The following is a 21,857-nucleotide window of genomic DNA, read 5'->3' on the forward strand; positions in this document are numbered from 1 at the left end:
TTACTCGACCACAGAGAAGGAGTGTCTCGCAGTCATATGGGCGCTCACAAAGTTTCGCCCTTACCTTTATGGTCGCCCCTTCAAAGTGGTGACGGACCACCATGCCCTTTGTTGGTTGGCAAACATACGCGACCCCTCAGGACGACTGGCACGCTGGAGCTTGCGCCTACAGGAATATGATGTCACCATTGTCTATAAGTCTGGCCGGAAGCACGAAGACGCCGATACACTGTCTCGCGCGCCCACTGAATCTGCAAGTCAGGAAGGAGAGGATGATGACAGCTTTTTGGGCGCCATTAGTGCATCTGACTTGATGAAACGACAGCGTGAAGACGCAGAAATTCGCCCGATCATCGAGCGCTTAGAAGGTCGCAGCGCGGTTTTACCGCGCCATCTGTCCCGTGTGTTGGCATCCTTCTGCCTTCGAGACAACGTTCTCTATAAGAAAAACACCCATTCTACGAGCCGCGCTTACCTCCTCGTGGTTCCGAGGGACATGCGGGACGACGTCCTCTTCGCTTGCCATGACGAGCCCACATCTGGCCACCTCGGCTTCTCCCGAACACTCGCCAGAGTAGGCCAGACCTACTATTGGCCCGGACTTAAGGCAAGCGTCAAGCAGTACGTCAAAAGCTGTCGTGAATGCCAGCGCAGGAAGACACCATCCCGTAAGCCGGCTGGCTTGCTTCAACCAATTGACCCACCTCTCAAGCCATTTGACCAAGTCGGCATGGACATTCTCGGCCCTTTTCCTCTGTCTACAGACGGCAACAAGTGGGTGATTGTCGCAACAGACTATTTGACACGCTACGCCGAGACGGAGGCGATACCACGAGCCACAGCTTCCGAGGTAGCGCAGTTCTTCATGTGCCACATCGTACTGCGTCACGGTGCTCCCTCTACAGTAATAACAGACAGAGGGACAGCGTTCACTGCGCAGCTTATGGATGAAGTCTTTCGACTAAGCAACACCAGGCATCGAAAGACAACTGCTTACCATCCGCAGACCAACGGACTTACCGAGCGATTAAATAAGACCGTCACAGACATGATCTCTATGTACATCGACGTCCAACATAAAACATGGGATCGGATCCTGCCTTACGTGACGTTCGCGTATAACACCGCCGTTCAAGAGACAACGCGATTCACACCATTTCGCCTTCTCTACGGCCGCGAAGTTCAGACGATGTTAGACGCTATGCTTCCTTGTGAAGACGCCGATCAGTTAACGACTGACGCCGAAGAACTTGCAGAGCGTGCAGAGGAAGCTCGCCAGCTCGCACGGCTGCACATCGGTCTGCAGCAACAGGCAGATGCACGGCGCTATAACATCCGCCACAGAGACGTGTCCTACAGTCCAGGAGACCAAGTATGGGTGTGGACCCCTGTTCGTCGACGCGGCCTCTCCGAAAAGTTGCTAAGCCGCTACTTCGGTCCCTATAAAGTGCTACGCCGCGTGAGTGACGTAAACTATGAAGTGGTTCCGGACACTGCGTCGTCAACACGAACACAACGAGGACAACCGAGCTCCGACATAGTTCATGTCGTACGCATGAAGCCATATTTTGCGCGTTCGTAATTTCTCCTACCACTCCTTTGTTTGTTTTCTTTTATTTGTGTTGATGACATCGCCTCATCGTTCATTGACTGTGCGCGCTTGACATTTCACCATTATTGTACTTTCGCGTTGTCTAAGCTACTTCAATTCATTTTTTTTTCTTTACGCCTACCCTGGAGCATCGCGGCAATGCCTTTTTTTTTTCGCGGAGGGGGGAATAATGCCACCTGTAGTAGTGGGTGAAATGCATGGGCGGAGGCACAGGTCACGAAAGAAAGAAGTGCGCGCGCTATCTCTCGGGAGAGCGAGCTTAACGGACGCGTTTACCAAGAGCCCTGCTGCTCTGCGACCAATAAACCTCGCCTGGACCTCTGAAGCGACGTGACAATATGCGCAAGCAAAATTCAAAAATTTCGGGGGGGGGGGTATGAACCCCCCTTGGCTACGCCCCCGCTAGGGAGGTTAATGCTTCAGCAGTGCGTTGCTTGCGGCGCGATCCGATCTGCCACTCAAACTTTTGAACGAGCCAAACGGGCGACAGGGCCGCAAATAGGAAAAGTTAGTGATAGAATCTTCTGCAGTTAAGCATGGTTCAATGGACGCGGCTATTTCAGGCATGGCTTCCCAAAAATGGAAAATAATCACACAATATCACCAAAATTCACAGTGAAAACAGAGGCTTCTTGGTTTCACTTCAAAACAACCTTTCAAGTACTCTAATCGTACCAGTCGTTGACAGTTTTGCGGACTCCAGCCGCGGCATTTCCATGCTGCAGCTGCGGCTTTAGTGCACAATATCATTTGTGGAGATAGGTTTGCGAGACGCTTACCCTACGAGGCGACCGGCAAGGGACGCGACGTTCTCCACTGCCGCAGCGAACAAAGACGCTACGGCCGGGTTCGTCGATTCTCCGGCACGGCGCAGAAAAGGCACTCGAGGCAGGAGGTCAACAAACAACACGGGTTTATTAACCCAAGATGCAGCACAGTACGACAGTCACGGGCTTGCAGGCCGTAAAGGGAACTCCGCAAGACCAATCGAGTACGCTTGCCAGCGGCGCTACGACTATCACACAAAGGGCAGCAGTCGAGCACACGAACGAGAAGCCGCCTGGTAGAGCAGCGCGTCAACCTCTCATGCTAGCCTGAGAGCATCTGCCGCCACGAGCGAATCGTCGGGCGCATCTTAGCTCGTAGGAGACAACGTTACTAGAACAAACTCAGTTTCAAAGCTCCGTATCTCCGCCAGCGGAGGAGGGTGGTCCGAACGGCGGTCGCGAGAACTAGCGGCGCTGCAGTTCCGTCTTGCGCCACTATCAGCGCGTCGTCTGCTGCCACGGCACAACGCTGCGGTCCGCCGCGCAGTTGCTCGCGGCGGCAACTTTCTTATTGTACTAGTTAGGTGGATACTTAGGTGGATATGCATAAGGTCGTCTGTATGCATTGGCCCGCGTGCGTTGTTCATTGATTGGCTGAGAATCGATGTTCGGTCTATATTGCCACGCCCACTTCTTGTTTTATTTTGATGTATTCGGGTTTCACCAGCAAGGACGGTTATCAACGCTGTCCGCGAAGCAGTGTTCGAGAAGCTTCGCGATTGTAGTAGATCGTTTTGGTAAGATTGCGCGCCGCACGCGAATGTTCCAGCTTTGTCGAGAGATAACGCCGGCACCAGCGATATCGCTGGAAAGTTCGATAGCGCCTGTATAAAAGCCGACGCGCTTGACTGCTTGTCAGTTGATCGACGCTCTGTTCGCCGCTATCAGTCTATTGCTGTAGTTTGGCTTTCAATTTCCCGGCCACAAGTTCGGCCAAATAAAGAGTTTTATCTCGGACCTGCTGACTGCTGCCTTCGTCGACGTCACGACTCTGTGAGAATATTTGAGCTGTCTACATTGCGCTTAACTTCCAAGCATAGGAGTTTCTAAGCGAATGAGGGTTTTCAGCGTAATTTTTATAACTACCACCACAATTTTAGCCGCTGCAGTCTTATCTAGACCAAGAACAACCCAACACGTTTGTAAAAGCCTTTATAGTATACAAAGAAGCGTACTTACTCGAGATACAAAAACGTTCTAGAAAAACAGTACTCGTGTTGTCTACAATTTATTGAAAAAAACTTTCTCGAAAAACATCACCAATGCTTTGCAATGTTTACAAGACACGTTTTCGCGACGGTTAAAGGGATACTGACCCAAAATCGGAGAATTTTACGAGAACTCGGTAAATGAAATCTCAGTGTGCGATTATATCGAATAGATGTCGTCTCTGAGCAATTGTTTTGGCGGATAGTTGTATTTTCGGTGTCTCATCTTTATACGTCGCATCCTTCTACGGTGCCTTAAACAAATCGAACAGATCGGCCGTGATGTGAGCACCGAGCAGTTATTCGCGCGTACTCTGTCGCTAGAAGAGTCGTCAGTATTCAACTTCAAATTTTCAACTTCACCGAGCAGATGTTTCATGCCCGCAGCACTTCTTACACTGTACGACAGCCGTTTGCGTTTCGTGCTGTAGCCGTTCACAACGCAGTTAAACTGCTCGTGAACTACAAATATCTTTTGCACAAGTAAGTCTCCGTTCCCGAAGCAAACTGTGGGATTGGGCTAGTTGCCCCGCCACGGTGGTCTAGTGGTTATGGCACTCGGCTGCTGACCCGAAGGTCGCGGGATCGAATCCCGGCCGCGGCGGCTGCATTTTCGATGGAGGCGAAAATGTTTGAGGCCCGTGTACTTAGGTTTAGGTGCACGTTAAAGAACCCCAGGTGGTCGAAATTTCCGGAGCCCTCCACTACGGCGTCTCTCATAATCATATCGTGGTTTTGAGACGTTAAACCCCAGATATTATTATATTGGGCTAGTTGGTATTCCATTATTAAACTTCTCAGCGCAAAAAATTTGACACGGTACACATAGAAAAGACGAGGACCAGCGCTGGTCTTCGTCTTTTCTATGTGTACCGTGTTAAATTTTTGCGCTGAGCAGCCCGTTCCCGAGCCGGCGAGTGTAAAATATTCCGCACATCTTGTTCGATAGCTCGTCGTAAAATCTCTCGAAAATCAGTGCTTTGAAGGCATAGCGACAGCGGACAACTGATCGAATGTCAGTGTGATGCAACTCTCAGTATCGGTAGCGTAGGTAATCGCCTGCCTTTCGTTTTGCTGTTATATTTCTGGCGGCTAATCCAAACTGGGAACTGGGCTTTCGCGGGACGCCGTGCGTTTTGGGGGGGATTTGCGCCTAAACCCCGAACATTTTGGCTTTGAAATGTGGGGTGGAAGTGCTGAGAACAAGCGCGGCACGGCACCGGGCGCGAGTTCCCACTTTCCACGTGGGATCAAAACTTCTTGTCCCGCAACGACACGACGATAGTGCTTTACAATGTCGTCAGTCTCAAAATGAACGTCACAGACCTTGCCTTTCGCAGTAAGCTTTCTATCTTTGCCATGTAAAGCTTGAATGGCGTGGGGTCTTTTGGAGGTGCGAAGAAGTGTCGTGAAGCGGAGTCGTCGTTGCGGTAGCCGTTCTTGCAGCCCGGCGCAAAACAAGTCGGCATACCGCACCGCGAATCTCTTCGTCCTCGTTACGCTCCTTACATCATGCACGTGTCTTCGTACAAGACGCTAAGCCTGGTCAAGAACAGTCGCAAAAATGACGAGCTAACAAAGCGCAGACGACGCTGTAACCCACGTGCGCTCGTACATCGGCGGCGCCGATCAAAACAAGCGCCAGCCGCGGGAGCTAGACGTGACTGCAGCGCCACTAGTTCTCACGACCGCCACGCGGACCGCCTCTCCGGCGGAGCTTTTAAACTGAGCTTGTTCTAGTAACGTTGGTAGGAGAGGAGAAGGTCACCAGCGGCACAATGGGGAATGGCGCCGCGTTGTGACGTAGGCCCGCGCAGCGCGCCAGCGTAGCGTGCCCGGACATGCCAGCGCGGGACGGAGCCGACGCTTGGCTCGCCCAGACAAAGAGGCGCCCTGGCCGCCATCTTGGCGATTGCCGGTGCCTAAGTGCGCCCGGGCTACGCGGCCGGCACGCGCGCGGCAGCTGGGGAACGAGGCGCCAGGTAGGAGGACGCTCTCGATCCTCACACATTGCAGCATTCAGTCCAAAACACAGCGTCGCGCCTTTCGATACGATAAGCGAGCATTCAGCGCTTTCGCATTTAGCATTTCCGCGATTGGCGTCGATATCATCAAATATTATTAGACTGGGCCTATTCGCCACTTGTAAAAGAAACGAACACGTGAACTTGCCTCTTTGGATTTCGGGTTTCCCTGTCGACGATCCATGTCGTGTTGGTTTTCCTACTGTAGCTGGCGATCCACTCGTGTGCGTCGCCGTCCGTGCACAGGTCGACGCGGAGGCACTTTACGTTGACACTCGGAACCACGTTGCTCATCGAAACTATCGAAACCCGCTTGCAGGCGCCCTCGGCGCGCGTACCTGCGGCGTCTCGGCGTGGCGAGGGGTGCTTCCGAACGATGGAACAGCCGTAAACACTCCTCCGTGTGTGCGGAAACGTGCTCGCCAGCCCAGCCACGTGACCCCGAGAGAAGAACCAATAGCGCGCAAGCGCTCGTCGAGGGGCCGCTGGCGTCCTCCTCGCTCTCTCTTTTTTCTCTCTCGCGTGCGCTGCCGCGCCAGGAAATCATAATACGCCACCGGGGCAAGGGCAGCCGGGAAGCATTCGCTGGATTTGTCGGCGTCGCTCGAACTCGGCACGAAACCGCGTCCCACTGGTAGCACTCGCGGTCGTTCGCCGTGTCGTCGACGTACTGGATGACGACGCGGTCACTCAGGAGCGTTTGCGACCGTAGTTTCCGTGCTTGCCCTGCACTCGGAGGTGCCTTCGAAGCGGCCAGACACGAAACTTTCTAACGGATTTCAAAGTCGGCGGCGTCAGCAAGGCGGCGGAAAGCGCGCCTCCCGCAGGAGAGTTGATCCCACCAGAGAGGAGGTTGAAGAGAGTTGGGAGGAAAGAGACGGAACGCAGATTTTAACTCTGATCCCAGTCAATGGATGGCGCCTCAATTTGCCATACCGGTCACGTGGGTTTCTTTCACTAGCCTGACGATAGTCTTTTTTGGGATACTTCAACGGAGAAATTTTGGTCTGTCTTTCTGTCTGTCTTTCTGTTTGTCGGCACGTCACTCGATTCAGCCACTCGCCCAAAGTTGAACCACTTGCCCAAGGGCCAGCCATCTTGAACTGGTACGGCTGTTCATACTTGTGAACGTTGTCGATCAAAAAGTAAATATCACGCATATCTGAGGCGCAACATCACCAGTTAAGTATTAGGTGGTGTGTTCCTTTAATAGAAAATGCGCACATACGTAATTCTAAAGACCCTAGTTTCTTAAGCTGCGCTGAAAATGCGACTGCGCTGAAACTTGCCTTCCTCCGTGCCCTCTGCACGAGCTCATTGTTGTGTTTCGGTTTCGGTTCTGTACTGCACTGTACGAATGCCATGGGGCGCCGCTCTGCAATCCTGTGTTACCCAGGCGACGTGTAAATAAAAGAGTGTCTGCAGAGTACTCGTTGAATGCGGACGTTTCTTCTGCTTCAGCGCTTCGCGCCAAACCGCGTGTTCGGCCTGGCTGGCGTCCCCGCCGGTCGCGTTGGTCACCGCCGGTCTTCGCCTGCTGCTGCGCCGGCACTACCAGCCCGCAACACAGCACTCATGTTTCCCGACGAATTGCCAGATGGCGCCCATATCTCACGCAGCGCCTCTTCTATCGTCTTTAGACGACATTTGCAGCGAAGCACGCAGATACGCGGCCAATTTTTTTTTAGATGCGTAGCAGCTCTATAGCAGCTCTTTGACTAGACTGTGTAACGCTGTCCGTCAGCACAAACGCGAGGCAACGCGCTTCCCTCGGCGCAGGTGTTGGAGCGGTGCCAAGTAGGTCACGCCGCAGCTGGGCGTTGACGTCACGCACCCCTCGCACGCTTGCCTTGCAGGTGCGCGCGTACGTCACTCTCTCCCTCACCCGCCGGAGCTCCGCATCTGCCGGCTGCCTCCCGTGTCTGCGTTTCAAACAAACGTTTACACCAGTAAACGCTACACCGAGTTTCGCTTCAAACGAATCTTCCAGCGCTCACCGCAGCACCCGCGTTAGCGCCGTTCAACCCGTGACGCCACCCGTGCGCAACGCTGCAGCTTCGCATCCCATCAGCGTTCCCTTCGGGGAGATGGTCCAATTTTTTTAGGAGCGAAGATCCGTAAAGCGGCACCCGTTCATCCCCGTCGTAGTGCGTAACCAGTCTTAACGCTAGTACCAGATCTTGATCTCCAAGGTGGTGCCGGTGGGAGATTTCTCCTGTGCGTTGTTGAACAATAAAAAATTCGCAGCGTGCGCGTTAACAAAAAGCCGAATTCTTCTGTCTCTCATTCCCCATTAGCAGCCATTGGCATGTTCCAGTAGGAAACGTTAGAAGTAGAAGTGTAAGTGTTAGCTAAAAGCCGACTTCTTCTGTCTCTCATTCCCATTAGCAGCCATTGTTTATCTCCAAGGTAATGCCTGGTGAGATTTCTCCTGTGCGTGATTAAACAATAAAAATTTTGTTCAAAACGCCGTTGATTGATGAAATAAACCAACGAAAGACGCCAGATGTTTTCTAAAAGCAAAACGAAAAGACGCCAGATGTTTCTAAAGCAAAACGAAAAGATGCCAGCTGCTTAACGAAAGACGCCAGATGTTTTCTAAAGCAATGGTTTTCTAAACAATGAACATTCACAGCGTACATGTAAAATTAAAGTGAGCTGCAAGTCGTCATAACTCTCATCGAACCTTTGGTATAAACGCGCCCGATCTCACGTCGGTGATGATGTACTGGGCAGAATTCACGGAAGATTCACACTTTACCGATGAACCTCCGCAGCTTCGCCCACTCATCATCATTCACTCCGTGGATATGCTGTGATTTTTTTCTCGGGGCGAGCGCGTGAGCGGGGAACGCGTTGTTACAACCAGGTGAGGCAGGCGCGCGTCGCAGAGCTATTTTAGATGCTAAGCAGCTCTTTGACTAGCCTGTGTAAAGGCCGAGACAGACGGTACGATTTTCCATCCGATGCGACGTCCGGCGCGGCGATGCGGCAGCCGGAATGGTGACGTTTCGTGACGTTTCATCGCATCGGATCGCCGCATCGCATGTCCGGCGTGTATCCAACCGGGCAGATATTTTCGCCGCCGCATCGGACTAAAGTCCCTAGATTTTTCCTTTTTACTTAAGTACCGACAACTGCCTCCTTTCACGGCCCTCTCTCACGCGCAGCTGGCGTTCGACGCCATTTTCTTCCTAACTTGGAAGATTTACAAAGCCATGTGCGTCTAAGTACATTAGCCACGCATCTTTCAACGGACAATATGCTACCGCGACGCGCCTTTCTCCTCCCGTCAACCCCCTGTCATTAGTGAATGGGGGACACGTTTCACCAGGTGCTGGAAAAGAGTTAGGAAGAACATGGCTACCGAAAACGAGCGTTAGCCAATGAGATTCGTCGCCGGCGCTTCAATGGTTGTCGGTACTTAAGAAAGAACAGGAAAATATCTAGGGACTTTACATCGGACCGTCGGAAGGCCGCAGCCAATTACAGCTCGGGAGACGTGTGTCGTCACGCCGCTGGTGGCGCCCTCTCCATGTCGCCGCTCCGGTCACCGTGGCTAAAGGGCGAGACAGATGGTACGATCTTTCATGCGATTCGACGTCCGACACGGCCGAGGAGAAACCGGAATGGTGACCTTTCATAGCATCGTACAGCCACCATTCCCTCTCCCCCACCGCGGCGTCGGCCGTCGGATCGCATGGAAAATCGGACCCGTCTGTCCCCTGCTTAAGGCGCGTCGGTGGAGTGGAGCCTCGGAGCATTCGCCGACATCGCCGCTCGCGGCGGCGTGATAAACATCGAGTACATTTTGTTTGTGACGTGAAATAATTCCTGATTGAATAAATTGATGTTTGACATGCGCCATTTCTGCGAGACAGCGCCCGTTTCTAAACCACTAGCGAGATCGCGAGCAGCGATGCAAGGCCATTTCGCAGATAAACACAGCGACACCATCGTCTCGGCGAGCCGGCTCGCTTCGCTTCCACCTTTGCTCTTTACATCGATGACGTCGAGAAAGTTAATAGCGTGTGCTAACGCGTTACATGCGAGTACAAAGCTTAATCGTGTTTGCAAAAACAAGCGCTCTGTGACGAGCTCACGTGTGATCGCGAACGGCGTAGGCGACGGCCGGCGTCCGCCATGATAGGCCTACCTCTCGGGGTCGTGAGTGACGGCGAGCTGTTGCGATGCGCTTGTCGTTCGAGAAGGCGCAGTTTTAGTGATTATTTTCAAATAGAACGAAGCGTGGCTGTGCAAAGTTGTTTGTTTTGTGCTTCATTACGAGGCGCCGTATGTGGGCGTAACCTACGGCTGATTGCTCGTTCGCCCCGTGTGTGCTGAATCGTCGTACACCGCATGCCGGATATCCGACGACGCACGCCGGATCGGAGGCAAAATCGTACCGTCTGTTAAAGGAGCCCTGCAACACCTTTCTTAGTTATATTGGAATAGTCTCATTATTGACGTATGACTCTTCACGAGTCATATGCCGCAAAAATTTTTCGAATCCGTCAAGTCTAAGTGGTGTTACCAAATTATAGTGATCACGTTCCGCAGCTTCCTCCCTCAACTCAACGCCGCGAGCGCGCGGAAAGCTGCGCGGGGTGTGAAGGGAGGGAGGGCGGAGGTGCGAGGAGGCACCGAAGAGTTACGTCAGCGCCGGCGGCATTTTTTTTCTTCATTTATTTCTCTCTGGCGTCTCGGCGCAACCACGTGGTCTGTGTCGGCTTGCACGGTCGTCGTCGAGCGGAGCCCATCGCACCGTGTAACCCGCGTGCTTGAAAACTGCGAGTCGGTTTGGTAATGTTGGGTGTGCACCTCGAACTGCCGTAGTGTTATCATTGCTCTGCCAACCATGGACGCAAACCTGCGTGCGCGTTTGGAATGAATGACAGCTGAGATGGGTTTACACTGCCTCGTCGCACTGCTCGCACTTGAATCGTATTCAACACGGCAAAGCTGCGTGCACCCTAGTCCCAGTGGCGGTACTTCGATGCTGTTTGCTCTTCGAATGCGGGCGCACAGCGAGTGCGGGCTGACAACAAAGAACTAAAGACTAGAAGAAAGGATCGTAGGGTATCGGGCGGGCGCGGACCCATCCCCCAGCTGTCTGCAGCTACCATGAAAATGCGAGTCTGCTTGGTTGCTGTGTCGCGGTTTCTCGGGAACCTGAGACTACGGGGAGGATACGCCGAGGTACGGCTGGATGACATACTGAACAGACAGCGAACGGGACTCTCGCCATACAGCGAACACAGGTATCCTAAACTAGCCGGCGCCAGCATTGTTATCGGAGAAATGCTGCACCGCTGCCTCGGTCGGTCGTGAGAACGTGCCGACGATGCAGTTTCCAGCTGACGTGGCAACACTCGAACGGCTGCCACTCTCAACGGCAACCGGCGATGATCAAAAGCACAGAAATATTCACGATTTCGGCACTGCGCATGGTGAAGAAAACGCAACTACGAGCAGACGAGCTGTCGGTGAGACCGGAAGTGCTAACATTATTGTTTGTTCGGTGTTTTAACGGCCTAACACAATATAAACATACATATTATCTACTTATTGAACTCAAAATTAACAACGAAGGTAATAATGAGGGTGTTATCGTGATTATAACATCAGCCAATGGTGGAACTGCCGACAATCGCGTCCTATATTGCGGACTTTGTCGAGAGAAGAGGGAGCGATTTTAAGCTGAGTTTGAGAACTTATTGTAAATTCCAGGCCGCTCGCTTCGCTATAATATTTGGCTCGCGTGTTCTCGGGAGCTTCGACTACCGATTGGCAGCGCTTTTTGACGGTGCTCAAAAAGTGTTGCAGGGCCCCTTTAACGCTGCCCCTCCGTGAGTCCGTACGAACGCGCCGCAACGCGCTCTCCTCGCCGCATGTGTTGGAGTGGTGCCAAGTAGGTCACGCCGCAGCTGCGCGGTGACGTCACGCTCCCCTCGCAGTGCGCCGTGACGCCACGCTCCCCTCACAGTGCGCGCTGACGTCACTCTCTCCCTCACCTGCCGCGCGCTCGCCGCAGCGTCCGCAGCTGCCGCCTCGTCCGTTCGTCCGTCCGTTTGCCGAAGACGCTCCTGCTCCGAGTGCGTTGCCGTGTGCGTCGGCGACGTCGCGATCCTCGCGCTGTACCTCGCTCCCAACCTGCCGAAAGACCAGGTTCAGCGCTCTGTGGAGGAGACGCTGACTGATTGCGGCGAGGCGTGTCGACGCGCGCCTCTTATAGTCGCGGGAGACTTCGACGTTGACATCAGCGGAGGAGGAGGAGAATGGCTCGTCAATTACATGCGTGACCTGCACTCGCTGAAGTGTGTGTCGGCGGAACAGAAACTACCCACCACGATAAGGGGAACGTGCATCGATCTGGTCTTTGCCAACTTCGACGTCGAATGTCTGCAGGAACCTCTCAGCGTGCACTTCACCGATCACAAAGCCGTGGTAGTCAAGGCGAAACGCGCGTCAGCCCCTGTCCAGCGCCCGTGTCCACTCTGAAGAAACGACAAGACCTACGCCAGCCATCGCTTCAAACGAATCTTCCAGCGCTCACCGCAGCACCCGCGTTAGCGCCGTTCAACCCGTGACGCCACCCATCAGGGTTCCCTCAGGGTTCGCATCCCATCAGGGTTCCCTTTGGGAAGATGGTGTTAATATTTTTGGTTTGGATTAGCGAGATGCTATGAGCGAGGCCGACGCTTTTACGACGCTTGGGCGAAGGTCGCCACCTCGCGGTGTGTTAAGGCATTGACAAAATTAAACTTCTATTGAAAACGCGCCGAATGGGACGGACGTGTAACGCGTTGCAGGTGCTAATCGCGGAGGCCACACTAATGAAGAATTACTTTACTTTACCGCTCCCAGAGTGCAACACCACCCCGCCGACCGGGAGAGTGGCAGATATAAAAGGCGCGTTTGTAAAGCCTCTAGTGTCTGTGACCGTGGCGCAGTGGATAGCGTGTCCGGCATCTGGTGTTGCAGAGCGAACGGTCGTAGGTTCGATGCCCGTTGACGGAACTTTTTTTCGTTGCCATCTGATCGTGTAAATTTTCCGACGTCATTTCCGTGCCGGAAATACGTCACTGAAGTCTTTGTGTACCTTGGCATAAAACACTTTCGTGTTAAAATCGAAAATATTTGGTGTAGTTCAAGAGATCCATCGTCGAATTTTCAGACCGTTGTGCCGGTGATACCGAAACTGAGCGCACCGGGTACGTCGGAAGGGTGGTCCGTGTGCTGCGTCACACCGAATCTTGCCTTTACGTAATTTGATAATGGCGCGCCGCGTGAGGACTTCGCCGCGGGAAAGACGGCGTGTCATTTGAAGGGAGCAAGCTCATCAACGGTCCTTCGCGCGTGATGTGCGGTGCTCGTCGCCTTCTCTGTAATTTTAACTTTGCGTTTCTTTGTAATTTTAGCTTTGACGCTCATCGCTGTCTTTGTCATGTGCGATCCGCGACCCGCAACAACACTGCTTAGCATGACGTGAGCTGTAGCGTTGAGAGGAACGCTGGCAGCGTTATCATGACCACTTTAAAATTGCAAAGAATGCGACAAGCACTGCACATCACGCGGGATGGACCATCAGTCGGCTTGCTCTCCTCAGATGACACACTGTTTTTCACGCGGCGAGGTTCTCGCGTGGCGCACCATCATTCCGATTACGTAAAGGGAATTTCCGGCGTACCACCGCACTCGGTTTCAGCATCGCCGGCACCGCGGTCTGGAAATATGACGATGGATCTCTCAAACTACACACAATATTTTCGATTTTTAAAAGATAAGCTCACCATAAGTTGTGACGTAGTAAAACTTCGCCATATAACAACCACCATAAAGTTGATACTGAAAAAGTTAATTAATTTTTTTGTTACTCAGTCATATCTGAGGGATCTAATTAGTGATCCCTCAGAAATGATCCCTAATAATAGGAGTGATGGTTCTCAATGTCCTAAATTGCTTTGTTGAAGTTGTGCATCGAGGTGGAACGTCGGTTCAATGCTAACATAGCAAGACTTCAGAGCAAACTGAATAATGTGGTAGAGGTTTTCTCTGAAAAGGAAGAACGGGTCTGCACACAGGTGGGTGTTATGAAGCAGATACAAGGCAACGTTGGGCACAGTCTGATAAATGAGGTACGTGGACACCCACTTCAAAACTAAAATTTTGCGGCTTGAGCCCTCTTGTAGATACGCGAAACGGATTCCTTGTGCCTCTGAAAAACCTGTTTAAAAATTTTTATCTTACACCACAACACCACCACTTGTGGTGTGTTGTAGCACTGAATATATGGTTTGCTAGTGCCAGCATTATTAGCTCGCTGTTCTCATTTTGCCCTTATTGGCACATGTCTTTATTTTATTCTGTGGGCAAGTGCATTCATACCATACTCTACCACCAACAAACTTTGGCTAGTAGTTTATGTAGTCTGTAATTTCTTTTTGTAGACGGAATTGCCTGGTGATGAACTTCAAATATCAGCGCCTCACGTTCACTGCACTCCTGACAAAGTCTGCGTTTTTGCTGGCAGCCAAGCCGAAGTCATCTCTGTTTCCACATCTGGATTACCGCGGGCACTTATTTTTTGTCTTTTGTTGTATATATTAAGAACTTAGAGTATCCATTTGCGTATTCCCAGGTGCTTGCCCTTGTGCAGAAAATTGCATTGCCAGGAGATAGGCCAGCAAAAAGCGTGGTTTGTGGACGCCTGAAACGCCTGAAACGTCACTGCGTGTGTACCTCAGGCTCAGATATTTTTTGGGCCTCTGGGTCACCGACTCACTAAATAGTTACTTTTTGTAACATACCTATACACCTTGAAAGACAGTTGCTTAGGCTGCAATTTTACTTTTTGAGGGGCATTGGGGCTTCAGTCAACCGTTAAGTATAGTCGTGCATGTTTGTGAATGTATGCGTACATGTAAAATTGAAAAAAATTGAGGGTTAGAACCACCAACCCTCCTCCCTCTACCAGCTACGCCAATGTCGAAGGAATGCCCGAGTGAGCGGCAGTATATATGTGTGAAAAAACTGCAGCTGATTTATGTGGGTGGGGAAGCCCCGACAGTATTCAAAAGAGTGTGTTGATTTTCAGGATACTTTAGCTACTTATATGGACATTTTTTTTGTTTTGATAGCACTCTGTTTTACAGCCAGTTTTCAACATTTAGACGATGTCTCACGCAAAGAAATCTTGCCCCCAAATTTGGTCAGCAGTGTGATCCCTCCTTGTCGACTTGTCGGTTCTCATGGGAGAATCTGTGTAGAAGATTGAGTAATGGGACTGAAAGAGAAACCATATACGGGTAAAGCAGCAGTGCGAGAAAACGTCATCCACTCTTCTATGACTTATTAAAATGCACCGAAATATAGGCGAAGTGATTTGATCAGACTCCCAATTTTGGCATCACAGTCTTCTGTGAGAACAATTGCCAGATGTGACAGTACCATTGTAAACCTCATTACAGCGAACCTAAGGTTGGCTATACCGGGTGTTTCAAGAAATGTGCCGAAAATTCTCAAAAGATGGGAAAATTCTATGTTTGGTCGCTGCCTTCAGATTGCTTGCGCTGTAGCTGCAGGCGTCTTAAGATTGTTAAAGAAAATTTGGGACTGTAATTAAATAGTTAAATTACTAACCTTTTTAATTAGTGAAGTTAGGTGGTTCTGTCAAAGGGGAGAATTGAAGTTCTTTATGCGAAGAACCCATCCCAGCTTTGATGTATAGAAAAATCTGCCTCTAGTAATTTTATTGTCGTAGTGACATTCAACCAAATACCACGGTTTTCAAAGGTGGCATCCATTGAATTTGGCTGATTTTCACTACGACAAAATAATTACTACAGGCTGCTTTTTCTATATCTCAAAGCTGGCATGGGTTCTTCGCATGTAAAACCTCATTTCACCCCTTTCATACAACCACCTAACATCACCAGTTAGAGTCATTTAGTTTATTTTTAATTACACTCCTAAATGGGGTCTTTAGCAATCTTAAGATGCCTGCCACTACAGCACAAGCAATTCTCAAGGCAGCCAGCAAATATCACATTTTCGCGATTTTTGAGAATTTTCGGCAGATTTTTTGAAACACCCGGTGTAAAGAAGAGCAATCAAAACTAAAAGATATCAGTAGCTGACGTAACCCCTAAAAACACCTTTTTATAAGTTACATTCGGTTTCAAAATATGCAAGGCTACAGCGTAACCTATATAATATGAACAATTATAATGGTTACAATGTAACTGATATCTGTATTCGTTACAATGTACCTTATATATGTATCAGTTACAATGTGTCTTTCTAAGTTATCCGTTGCAAAGTAAAGGATAAACATGATTTTGTGCACGGATAGTAAGAGTTACAAAGTTAAGAGTGTACCGAAAATTTACATCAGCAATGAATCAGAATATGCTTTTTAAATGCGAAGCATTTCTTAGCGAACTTCTGCGAGTTTGAGCGTATCTATCTATCTATCTATCTATCTATCTATCTATCTATCTATCTATCTATCTATCTATCTATCTATCTATCTATCTATCTATCTATCTATCTATCTATCTATCTATCTATCTATCTATCTATCTATCTATCTATCTATCTATCTATCTATCTATCTATCTATCTATCTATCTATCTATCTATCTATCTATCTATCTATCTATCTATCTATCTATCTATCTATCTATCTATCTATCTATCTATCTATCTATCTATCTATCTATCTATCTATCTATCTATCCGCCTACGACTTTGGGCTCTCCTGTTCGTTTCGTTAATAGGATATACACCAAAATTGGTATGGCGTAACGTGACTTTATGACGAACATAAATGATAGGTCATAACATGAAAATCATTATATCCATGTCATGAACGACACGATTTACATGCCACTGTTTTGGTGCTCTTGCGGCCGTTTCGTTAGTTTGATATATACCAAAATTGGTATGGCGTGACAGTAGTGTATGACGAACACAAGTGACAGGTCCTAACGTGCAAATCATGACACGCATATCATGTACAGCATGATTTACATTCCACGCTCATGGCGCGTTGGCGGCCGTTTCGCTGGCTTGATATACATCAAAATTGGTATCGCGTGACGTGACTGTGTGACGAAAACAAATAACAGGTGGTACCATGAAAATCATGACACACATGTCATGCACAGCATGACTTACGTGCCACGCTCATGGCGCGCTGGCGGCCGTTTCGCTAGCTTGATATACACCAAAATTGGTATCTCACGACGTATCTGTGTGACGAACACAAATACCAGGTAACATGAAAATCATGACACGCATGTCATGTACAGCATGACTTACTGCCACGGTCATGGTGCGCTGGCGGCCGTTTCGCTAGTTTGATATACACCAAATTGGCATCGCGCGACGTCCCTGTGTGAATAACACAAATAAAAGGTGGTAACATGAAAATCATGACACGCATGTCATGCACAACATTACTTAAGTGCCACACTCATGGAGCGCTGGCGGCCGTTTCGCTAGCTAGATATACGCCAAAATTGATATCGCGCGACATGACTGTGTGACGAACACAAATAACAGTAGTTCACATGAAAATCATGACACGCATGTCATGCACAGCATGACTTTTATGTCACGCTCATGGCGCGCTGGCGGCCGTTTCGCTAGCTTGATATACACCAAAATTGGTATCGCGTGACGTGACTGTGTGACGAATATAAAAACCAGGAGATAAAATGAAAATAATGACACACATCCCATGTACACCATGACTTACGTGCCACGCTCATGGTGCGCTGGCGGCCGTTTCGCTAGCTTGATATACATCAAAATTGATATCTCGTGACGTGACTGTGTGACGAACATAAATAACAGGTGGTAACACGAAAATCATGACATGCATGCCATGTAGGGTATGATTTAGATGCCACGCTCATGGTTCACTCCCGGCCATTTAGTTTACTGGATGTACACCTAAATTGGTATGGCATGACAAGAGTGCGTGACGAACATAAATAGCAGGTCACTCATCGTATATATGTTGCAGAATATATGTTTCATTAGCATGGCATATACCAGATTATACACGCATGCTAGTGTGACAATCTCGCGATATATAGCGAACTAGATGTCACGACATGAATGACTTCATAAGCCTCAATGACAAACAAGACGATGTATGCAGCTCTTTGCTGGCTGCTTCGCATTACCTCGATTCCCACAATGCGTGGGATCTGCCGATTTTTTAACGTTATGTGCTTGCCTGTTTTAGTTCTTAACTACCGAATGGCACCACCTGTCCGGGGCCGGTCGAGTCTTTGGCTATGGTAATCGGGTCAAATGCTAGCGCTGAGTGGTTTGCGCTCTACTCATGTTGAGGGAATAATGAGAATTCAGGAGTTCTTGCCCTATCGACAAAATGTACTTCTTTCTTTCTTTCTTTCTTTCTTTCTTTCTTTCTTTCTTTCTTTCTTTCTTTCTTTCTTTCTTTCTTTCTTTCTTTCTTTCTTTCTTTCTTTCTTTCTTTCTTTCTTTCTTTCTTTCTTTCTTTCTTTCGCAATGCGAAATGCTCTCTTCTAACTGTTTCCTCCTCCATGCCGGGAGACCTTCATTCGCGTGCTTAGCAGCGCAACGCGAGACGGACGTGTCGCCCGCGATGCCCCGTTCGCCCGTTCAGGGCGTACTCGTGCCCCTCGCCGTCGACGCCCCGTGACGGTTGCCTCGTCCGCTATGCCGTGCGCCTCTCATCGACGGGGCCTTCGCCGCCTCGTCACCGATGTGCACCGTGCCCCTGGCAGATTGTGGTCTCGTCCTTGAACTCCTGTGACCGGCTCCCCATCTTTCCTGTCTTCTTCTCTCTTCGTCGCGCCTGTCCACGTCCCTTCACTTCCTTTCCTATTTCTTTCTACTTTTCTTTTATCCCTCCTTACCCCGCCCCTATAAGGCACTGCGCCGTGCTCCCTTAAAGGCTGCAGAAATTAGGTGCCTTTTTCCTTTCCTCCTAAACCACCACGAAGAAGAAGAAGAAGAACGGCAACAACGACGGTCGTGCGTTCACATCGAGGTGGCAATGAAATGTGGCAATGTGAAGTGACAAGTCACCTCGATAAAAGATTCCATTGCCAAATCAGAAACGGCTGAACGCCGACAGGCCTACGATCGAGAGAGCATCAATTAATTATTGAAAAACGGTGTATACATGTGACCGGCGCACTTTCGAGGGCCGCATTTCTGCACGCTCGCCGGCGCCGGGTTTTTCGCGCACGACGCCGCTACCGAAAACTGTGAGTTATAAAAGCTTCGCTTAATAAGTTTGCGGATAGCGGAGTTTAATGTCACCGCTATTGGGTCGATGAAATTTTCACAAGCCAAGTAGGAGCCATCTTTTCTACGGCGCGCAGCTTACCACGTGTGGATACACCCGGTGTACTTTACGGAAATAGTTTCCGTACGATAAAGTGCGCATGTGTGCACTCGCCAGCTGGTAAGGTACTAGCACTGCTAAAGGACCCTACTGTCATCATAGAAATGGTAAGACTGGTGCGGCGTGGTCACGTTTCCGCTGAGCGTCTGCACTGTGCGGCATTCGCAGCTTCCGGGCTTACCTAGCCAGCATGCCTTGCACGACTTCCGGTTTGTGCCTCATACATGACGGGAATGCTTACAGCTTGATTGGTCTTCGCTTTTGGGCATTCTTGCTTATTTGAATATTGTTTTGGAATTTGTTGAGTATTTTTTCTTTCCTGCGCGTGACAGGAGCGTCTCAGTGGCGTCCCACGAACATAAATTCACCATTACCTTCACGTGAAGTTGTCCTTTAAGAAAATGATCAAAAGATCGTTACTGGTTCTTCTGAGCTTACGGGTTGGCATCGCTTATGAACGCCGGGTTTGCAGACTGATTTCACAACACGATTTTTGACGAATCAATTCTTCATTCCCAACTGTACCAAACAGACGATACAGATTTTAACCTTTACACGTAAGTTTCCACTGAAGTAGCCTATTTAAGAAAATTTAGAGCGTAAAAGACACGAACGAAGAAAGCAACACACAACACACGCTCATATCAGATCACGTGCTGTATCTTCTTTTCTTCGAACAGTGCCTTACGGGGCCTCAATTTGCTCAAATATGCAGTACCGAGTGGGCCCCTTATCCGACCTATTGAAGTACTGATCCCATAGAAGTTATAACTATGACGATCAGAAGCTACCGGATCCGCTTCCGCTGATGTCATGATTCAATTGTTCAATGGAATCGACCATATCTAAATATCAAAATCAGACTACCGTACCGGTTCTCCAACTTCTGAACGTCACTGCAGCAGCGTCCGCTATTTACACTCGACCAACGACATAGAATCTGGCGTGGACCACCAACTGGCTCGTGGGAGAGAGCATTTGATCGTTTCATTCGCCGTATATAACTTGTCTTTTATCACTTCCAGTGCCTTGCTACGTATCGCTAGTATCGCGATGTTTCATCTGTCGCTCCAATTCTTGACTGACTCAGAAAACTGTATCCGGCTTTAACCAATTTATATTGCATTGTTGGGCGCTTACAATTCATTCCAAGCAACCATCATGACCAGTACCGCGTCACAAAAGTCACACCACACTTATCCGCCTGTCACTTATTATACTGCTGCTTCTACTAACTGATGTGTGCTTAAATTCTGACTGATGTCGATTGTTTATATCTAGTCATTTCCAAGAGCAACGGCAGTGTGTAACCGTGCACGTGCATTTCTACATATGCGTGCTTGTCTTTGAACATGTGGCTTCTTCTATATGTCTATTTTATGAACCCCAACATCGACCCCTGCTCATGCCACTTCCATTAAAGCCAATTCCCTCGCTATTAAAGTAAAACCCGTTGGAAGGTTCTCTTCGTTTGTCACTATCTCTTCGTCCTTTGTCTAAGTTGGTGCTGTCATGGATCCACACTAACTAATTGGTTGCGTGAAATAAACCCTATAGATGGTTCATCAGAGAATAAATCAATAGCTGAGGGGTACCTTGACGTTGTTTTCCCCGAGGAACAAACTCCTGAGGCTGACAGTGCGCGACAGCTCTTGCCAGTCCGCACGGCGCAGGTCGTCGATGCAGTTGGACTGCAGGTTGAGCCACTGCAGGTGGCGCAGGCCGCGCATTGCGTGCACTGGCGCCTGCGCGAGCGCGTTGTTGCTCAGGTCGAGGGAGACCAGGTTGTCCTCGGCGCCGCAAAAGGCGCACGGCAGGATGCGGCTCAGCGAGTTGTGCATCAGCCGCAGCGTAGACAACCGCGTGCCTGCCAACGAGTCGTTCTGTAGCACCTCGAGGCCCGAGCGAACCAGCGTCACCTGCACAAACAAGACATTACAGTGACCGCGGCTAGACAGACTAACTCGCGCATGTTACTGAACACGCGGTTCAAGCCATCTAGTGCAGGCATGCAAGGCGGATGCGAGCCTGCATGACGACGCACAACTTTTCTTTTTTCGGCATAATAAATTATTTATGCAGATAGCAGATGCATATGGAATCAAGAGACCGCGTTCGTCAGCCAGCTTCGTGCACCTCTTGCACAACAAAATTATGTTCCTTAACACCTGATAACAATGTCATGAAGCTGGTTCCTTTGACACTAATGGAGCTATTGTGTCATTTATTGATTGCTAACCTGAACACTTCCGTGACAGCGAAAAAATCGATTGTTTTTGGTTAGTCTAGGAAATAGTTTTCCTGCCACAAAAATTGACTGATGCTAAAGTGTAGGGTATCAAATGATACAGCAAGAATTGGTCTCTCGAACAGTCTTAATTTCAAACAACATATTTATTTGGAATATTATAAAAATGATTAAAACAAAGAAATATGTAACAAAAAGAAAAAAAGTTATTAAGAACATCCATACTCTGCATAAGGCAAACATAAAACTAAATCTAAATGTAAATATTGAATACAAGGCCCTTATAGAATAATACTACAAATATATGCTCTGTAAGTACAAAAGTTATTTACGTACATACAAAGTCACAGTTTCGCTGCAAGGGTGAAGCCATGAATTCGATAGCAACAAATTGGAATGTCGCACGAAGAACGGCAAGCGACTCGAAACTCGCAGCGCGCTGGTCTAGCACAAAGGTTACGTAAAGAACACACACAGCATGAGCGCGAACTGACAACTCTCACAGCTCGACACTAGCAGCGCGCTGC

General features: G+C 49.4%; 1 protein-coding gene across 1 annotated transcript in view; it reads right to left on the reverse strand.

Annotated features, from left to right (window-relative positions):
• The window catches only part of LOC119400439 (chaoptin), a 386,448-nt gene that overhangs the window by 145,774 nt on the left and 218,817 nt on the right, over positions 1 to 21,857 (reverse strand). Inside the window, exon 4 of the mRNA XM_037667469.2 lies at positions 20,678 to 21,001. Coding sequence (XP_037523397.1) covers positions 20,678 to 21,001 — 324 coding nt within the window. The remainder of the gene's footprint in view (positions 1 to 20,677; positions 21,002 to 21,857) is intronic.

Source organism: Rhipicephalus sanguineus, chromosome 7, assembly GCF_013339695.2.
Source record: "Rhipicephalus sanguineus isolate Rsan-2018 chromosome 7, BIME_Rsan_1.4, whole genome shotgun sequence".
NCBI lineage: Eukaryota > Metazoa > Arthropoda > Arachnida > Ixodida > Ixodidae > Rhipicephalus > Rhipicephalus sanguineus.